General features: G+C 39.9%; 1 protein-coding gene across 1 annotated transcript; it reads right to left on the reverse strand.

Annotated features, from left to right (window-relative positions):
* Nucleotides 1–200: 200 nt before the first annotated feature.
* Nucleotides 201–6,021, reverse strand: Misfa (mitochondrial sheath formation associated). Its single transcript, XM_027942363.3, has 4 exons — nucleotides 5,953–6,021; nucleotides 5,452–5,540; nucleotides 3,020–3,057; nucleotides 201–2,172 (listed from the first exon to the last, which is right to left on the reverse strand). Exons 1-3 carry the CDS (start codon nucleotides 6,019–6,021, stop codon nucleotides 3,036–3,038), a joined length of 180 nt encoding a protein of 59 aa, XP_027798164.1. The 3' UTR covers nucleotides 201–2,172; nucleotides 3,020–3,035.
* Nucleotides 6,022–7,373: the final 1,352 nt, after the last annotated feature.

Here is a 7,373-nt window from a genome sequence, read left to right on the forward strand (position 1 = left end):
GTGTGCTGAATATATTAGACTATTTATTTTGTGAGTGGATGTGATGAAATAAATATTCAGGTGTTTAGTATATGATTAAGAGTGGAATATAGATTCTTTGAAGTTGTTAAATCCATCATGTCTTTTACATAATGGACAAATCAAGTTTAAAAAAACAAACAACAACAACAAAAAAACAACTTTTACATAGCTTAGCTTGTTTTCTGGTGCTGTTGACCTGCAAGAGAAAATACTTTTGCATATACAGGTGAATGTTTTGCAATTTATGTATACAAGAAATTGTAGGCATTAAAGATATTTTATTGATATTTTTAGTGATTTGCATTTATTGATCAAAACTTTGAGTTATTCCTTATCATATTATACAGTTTTCTAGCTAAAATCTCCATAGATTTTTCAGACTTTAGGGATTGGGTTTGTCTCCTGTACACACTTCTCTGCTTGTTCTCTGTCATACATTCATGTCTCTTCAGCCCCTACTACTGATCTCTCTCTCCTTTTACCAGCTTAAGTCCTGTTGTGCTCTCAGATACCCAAGTTAAGAGAACTGTAAAGTGGCTAGAATAATACATTCAGAAATTATAGTAGTTGTGTTTATGGATTTCAGATTCATTTTATTTTTCATAAAAAGGAAAATCCATTCATTGTGAAGAGCCACTTACAAATAGTTTACTAAACATGTACCAAGTAATCTTGTGTGAGCTTTTTGTCATTATAACCAAACTATCTGACTAGTTTATTTTGGACTCACAGTTTCATTAAGTCTCAGTCCATGGTCAGCTGATTCCATTGTTCTGGGACCAGAGTGAGGCAGAATAACATGACAAAAAGGTGGGCAGAGAAAAGTTGCCAAGCTCATTAGCTTATATAATACATAATATAAAGTATATAATCCCCAAAGGCACCCCAATGACCTGCTTCCTCTAGCCACATCTTACCTGCCTATTAGTTACCTAACCTAGTAATCCACTCATTAATTAAACCATCAAGTGGATTAAGCCACTGATTAGGTTAAAGCTCTTATAATCTGATCATTTTACCTCTGAGCATTCCTGCATTTTCCATATGAACCTTTTGGGGACATCTCACATCCAAACCATTGAGACTATATAACCAAAAGATCTGCTTTGCTGGAAAGGATGCAGTTCTCTAGAGCATTGGAATTACAATCCCTAACCTGTGTTCCCACTTCCTGAGTGTTAATTGAAATCCTCAAACCACTTTCAGAGGGCTTATAAAGATCCTAGGGTTCAGGGCTAGGGATGTAGCTCAGTGGTAAAATGCTAGCCTGGCATGTGAGAGACCCTGTAGTCAATCCCCAGCACCACAAAAAAATTCTAGTGTTCCTACACTTAAATATATTAATAAAATAGGTTTCATACTCAGGTTCCATCCCGGTTTCATAAACTACGCTGTACCATATGGAGGTCTGAGCCGTTAGCTTTTATGTCTACATATACTGGCTTTAAGGAATTATCAGGCAGCTTCTTGTCTTCAGGTGATAGACATTTAGGTAACAAAATCCTCAGATAATCCCAGTCCTTCTCATTGGACTTGCCTTAGCACATAAAAGCATGTACTGGACAAAGCCTGGGTCTTAATCTTGACTTCGGCCTAGAGCTGTGTTGGCAAGATATTTAAGCCTCTCAATTTCTGCCACATTGCAAAGTTAACACCCAGTTTCAGAAGGCTAATATGTATATTTTAGTATCTGTTCTCAATTTTAAAATGAGTTCCTTTCCCCACATGGGGTAAACTTTGTGTTCTTAGTAATAACTAAAAAGGCTACAGAGAAATGCCTACAAAGAAAAGGCTTAAAGTTGCTGTATCCTCTAGCCTTTTTTGGTTAACAGTACTTAAGAGGAGGATATTATTTGGAAATTAGGTCTAAAGAGCTCTAGAAATTTCTATCCTTAAGGAAATTGAGTAGGGGACACAAAATTGCCTTGGAAGGGACCCAATCATCTCCTACCACCTTCTTACCCTCCACCTTCCTGTTATAATAATACCGTCTTTGTTCATCTTAAAAAGTGCGGAACTGGACATAAAATATGACAAAATAATGTGCAATTACTTTATGAGAAACCAACAACAGGAACTGTACAGCTAGTCAGGTGAGCTTCAGAGCTGCATTACTTCACCAGGATCATCCTTGCTTACTTCCACAGGGGTCTGCGGGGAAAAAAGTATGTCAGGTGGGTCCAGCGGTTGCTAGGGTGAAGGGCTCAAGCAATTGCTCTTCTTGCCAAGGGCGGCAAGGGTAGTTGTGTCCAATTCTGTCTCAGGTACCTAAGACCTCTGATGCTGGCTGCCAGGGGGCTCAACAAAGTGGGAGCTGACAAGAGGTAGAAAGGAAAGAAACATCAGCTACCAGAACCCTTTGTCAACAAGTATTTATGCAAAGATGGGTTAAGTCTGGGTTGCTGAAATGGACTGATTTAGGAAAATCTTATGAAGGTTGTTCATTTAAAAATATGCTGTTAGCATACTATAGATTAGATCACCCATGTCAGATACCTTTGGCTCTGGGCCAGAAACATCCATCCCCTTACCTCTAAATGAAGAACTTTAAAAAAATCAATAAACTCCTTTAAGAAAATATGTATAAAAGAGCACATGAAAGAAAGTGGGAACTCCGAATTCTGAGTGTGAATAGTAACAGAAGTAGGTAATTTTCTTTTTTTTTTTTTGGTACCAGGGATTGAACCCAGGGGTGCTTAACCACTGAGCCACATCCCCAGCCCCTTTCCCCTTTTAAAAAAAATATTATTTTTATTTTCAGACAGGGTCTCACTAAGTTGCTGAGGTTGGCTTTGAATTTGCGGTCTTCCTGCCTCAGCCTCCCGAGCCACTGAGATTTACAGGCATGTGCCACCGTGCCTGGCTAACTTTTTTTTTTTTTTTTAAATACAAGAAGAGAGTATTTGTTTCTAAAGTTACTAGAGTTGGATTTTCATGCTTAGTTTGTTACTTAGGGGTATACACTTCAAAGTAGGAACAAAGTCAAAGGTACACTTACCCCTCCTGGGGGATATTTAAATCCCTTCCACATCGTTCCTGCAATGAGAAGCAACCATAAGACAACGATCATTGTGGGGCTTCTTGCTCAGCTGGTGGTGTGTGCCTAGGGAAATCGGTGGTTCTGGAAGGTAGTGTTCTATTCCCTGAGTTCTGGGAACTGGGCTGTCTTCATTAGAGACTAGAGGATGGATGGCCCAGCATGACAGCTCCTGGTTGAGGGTCTCTGGGGTCTACTCTAAACTAAAATGGCTCTCCATGGCCATTTTGGGGGGCAGGGCTCAGATACCAATTGTGACATCAGCCCCTGTGACACTAGGGAAAAAAAAAATCACAGTGCACAGCTATGGGATGGTTGGCCAGGATGCCACATATGTTGGAGCAAAGAAACCTTATCAAAAGGGCCCTTATACTCTAGTGACTGTTTAGGATCTCAGTAACATCACATCCTTAATAACAACTCATTGCATACTAAAATATATAACTGGTAGCTTTAAACAATCTGATACAAAAAAAAATCGCTATTCAAAAAAACAAAACAAAACCATCCTGGATTTATTGAGGGAATTAACTGGTTAGGTATACTATGAGCAATTAACTTTAAAGAGTGGCAGCTCTATAGCCCCTGACCTTTCTTTTTTTTTTTTTTTTAAGAGAGAGAGAAATTTTTGACATTTTTTTTTTTAGTTTTAGGCGGACACAACATCTTTGTTTGTATGTGGTCCTGAGGATCGAACCCGGGCCGCACACATGCCAGGCGCTACCGCTTGAGCCACATCCCCAGCCGAGCAATTAACTTTAATGCTATTGTTAGGTTGTTCAAAAAGGAAAATTCTTGCATTTTGTGAAATGCAATTTTCATCATGCAGCATAAACCTTACAACTACCGTGGGAAAAGAAGACAAGAAAGATGGACTATGGACTATTATGTTCATTTCACAGCTGAAGAAATAGGCATAGAGTTGTTTAAGTGATTTGGTCAGGATTACACAATGTGGCAATGTCTCAGCTAAATATGTTTTCAGTTCTTCCATCCACATCCCCACGCTTCTCACAAAGGTCTGACTGCTTTGGGCCAATGCTCTCTTGGAAATCCTGGGGCAGATGGATTAAAAAAACAAAATAAACAAGCAAAAAACTAACAACAACAAGAAAAACCAATCACCAAGTGTCCTGCTCTTAATATACCTAAGATTAGGGCTTGACACCTCTTCCTTCTTAAAAAAAAAAGGTGGCAGGGGGCTTCCAAAAACACTGCTCCTGTGTGATCAGGATAATAAGACTACAAAGAGTTAAGTTTATCTAACAATGGAACCACTCTTGAGAGGCATAAAAAAAATAAAACAACAACAACAACAACAAAAAAAACCAAACAATAGGATGCAAGAAACCTAGGAGATGGTTTGCTGAAAGTGATATGTCCATTTAATATTTTCTGTAGGCAGTCTGGTCTAGTGGAATGAATATGAGAGGCCCCTAGCTTGAATCCTACCCTCATCATTGAGCTGGCCTTGGGTAAATGCCTGAGGACACTATCATCAGTAAATCTTTGTTTACTAGTTCATTATTTTACTTAGTTGTTAAGTTAGTATTTTACTAAATGTTAATTGTCTGGTTTTGCATTAAATACTTACATGAATTCCCATATGTAATTTTTACAAAAATAGTTAAGATACTGAGATATCTCCCATTGTACAGATGATGAAACTGAGGTTCAAGGAAATTAAACTTCCCCAAGGTCACATAGCTAATAAGTGGCAAAGTTAGAACTTGAACTCAAGTTCATGTTCTCTAGTTTTATGATCTGCCAAAAAGGTGGTTTAAAATGTTGATACAAGCTAGGCACAGTGGTGCATGCTGGTAATCCCAGAAATTCAGGAGGCTGAGGCAGTAGAACAGCAAGATTGAGGCTAGCCTCAGAAACTTAGTGAGACCCTATCTCAAAAATAAAATAAAAAGGGCATCCCTGGGTTTGATCCTAAGGAAGGAAGGAAGAAGAGGAGAGGGGAGGGGTGAGGAAGGGAAAGAAAGGGAAGGGAGCATGAGGCAAAGAATGAGGTAGGAAGGGAGGAGGGGTGAGTTGGTACAAGATAGTACAGTATTTGTGAGGAGAAAATAAATAAATGGGAATCATCTTCAAGAGCAATACCTATAGGGCTCGGATGTAGCTCAGTGGCAGAGCACTTGCCTAGTATGTGAAAGGCCTGGATTCTATCTCCAGAATAGCAAAAAATCACAACAAAACAAAAGGATACTTATACCTGAATTTTGGCCTCATAGTAGTCCCCAAGTCCTCTTTCCCCACCATACACCTCAAATGATCTCCCCTTCTATGGTTTACTCTATTTTCCAGGAGATCAAACTCTCTCCGAGGAGACTCCAGTGCTAGAGTTCTCTGGAAACCCAGCCCAACAAATCTGACCACCTACTTACAGTGACAGATCTTCCTCCAAAGCCCGGCTCCTCCGTCGTGCCTTGCTCTCACAAATGGGCCACTTCTGTTTCCACTTTAGAGGTGGAGGCTGAGTCAGAAAGAAATTTAAAGATCAAGATGGCTCTACTTGTTGGCCTTGTAGGTAAGTAACTCTGGGTGGTGACTGGAAGCACTGCTGAATGGTCCCCCAAGTCCTCATGGTCCCTATTCCTACCAGCAACTCATGATCTACTTGTCTTAAAATCCAGAAGCTAGGCACTGTCTCCAGCAGACCCCTTATACATTTCAAGAAAGAAGGGGAAACAAAAAAGGACTTAAAAGAAGAGTGTCCCAATGAGATGAGGAGGAGCCTGGGAAACTAACTTTGTTCCCATCACATCCTGATTTCTAATTAGTGGTGAGACCTCAGCTCTCTCCAATTTGGTCAGAAATTCCAGATGGAGGTGTGAGGCAGAGCCAGAGGTGGCTACCAGGGATTTACACATAAAGTCATTACTTACCACAAACTCTGGAAATGTGCCCATGTAACATGCAAATCCAACAAAAAGCATCCAGCCAAGCACAATCATGATAAAAAGGAAAATAATTTCTAAAATATAATCGCACAGTGAGAGACTATTCACCAAGATCTTGGCAAAGGAGCGTGCTCATGAAACCTTCAGTTGATAGAGATCTTGCATGTCAGTTCCATTCCTTGGCTCCAAAGGATCCGCAACTCCCTAATGGAGAAGTCGGAGTCTAGTAGGGCATTGTGACATCATTAATCACATGGACAAGACTCAAAACACACCAGAGATGCTTCCCCTGACCAGTAGCTAAGCAGCAAACTAATCTCTTTGTATACATTATCTCATAGAAGCACTATGAGGTAAATATTACTATTAACCCCATTTTGCTAATGAGAAAACTGAGGTGTAGAGAGCCTACGTGACTTGTACTAGGGTATACAGCTGGTGCTTAAGATCCTGCCAAGACTTAGGACACAGCGGCTTGTGAGGAAGTGGGGGTGTGTCTTAATATTAGAGACAGAGCTGGAGGTATAACTCAGTGGTACAACATTTGCCTAGCTGTGCAACCCCTACATTCTAATCCTAGGGATTTGGAAAGGTGTATTGCCTGATCCATGACACCTGTGAATGAAGCAAAATGAGTTCTACGTATATGATAGATCTATTTTCTGTCACCACAACACCTCCTTCCCATCTTGGAAGGTTTTCTCACCACTACTTGATACATTACTTTGCAGCTTTTTAAAAAATTTGTTCTTTTTAGTTATAGATGATGATATATTTCAACATATTTATATAAACATGGAGTACATCTTATTCTAATTAGGATTCCAGTCTTGTGATTGTACATGATGTGGAGATTCACTGTGGTGTATTTATACGTGTACACAGGAAAGCCAAATTCATTCCTCTGTCTTTCCTCTTCCTGTTCCCACTCCCTTCCCTGCACCCTCATTTGTTTAATCTACTGAACTTCTATTCTTTCCCTCCCTCCTCCCTTGTTGTGGGTTACCATAAACATATCAGAAAGTACATTCAATCTTTGTGGGTTTTTTTTTAATTGGCTTATTTCCCTTAGTCTCCTCCATCCATTTTCTGGCAAATGTCATAAAGTCATTCTTTTTTATGGCTGAGTAATAATCCATTGTGTGTGTGTATACCACAATTTCTTTATCCATTCATTTGTTGAAGGGCACCTAGGTTGGTTCCACAGCTTGTCTACTGTGAACTGAGCCACTATAAACATTGATGTGGCTGTCACTGTAGTATGTTGATTTTAAGTCTTTTGGTTATATACTGAGGAGTGGGATAACTGGGTCAAAAGTGGGATAACTGGGGGCTGGGGATGTGGCTCAAGCAGTAGCGCACTCGCCTGGCATGAGCGCGGCCCAGGTTTGATCCTCAGCACCACA

The sequence above is a fragment of the Marmota flaviventris genome, chromosome 9 (assembly GCF_047511675.1).
Source record: "Marmota flaviventris isolate mMarFla1 chromosome 9, mMarFla1.hap1, whole genome shotgun sequence".
NCBI classification, from domain to species: domain Eukaryota; kingdom Metazoa; phylum Chordata; class Mammalia; order Rodentia; family Sciuridae; genus Marmota; species Marmota flaviventris.

Excerpts from the sequence above, each read along its gene's own strand:
- Misfa (XM_027942363.3), bottom strand. The coding sequence starts at position 6,021 with ATGATTGTGCTTGGCTGGATGCTTTTTGTTGGATTTGCATGTTACATG. Across the intron at positions 5,541-5,952 it reads GCACATTTCCAGAGTTTGTG|CCTCCACCTCTAAAGTGGAA; the intron begins GTAAGTAATGAC and ends TTTCTGACTCAG. Across the intron at positions 3,058-5,451 it reads TTGGAGGAAGATCTGTCACT|GAACGATGTGGAAGGGATTT; the intron begins GTAAGTAGGTGG and ends TTCTCATTGCAG.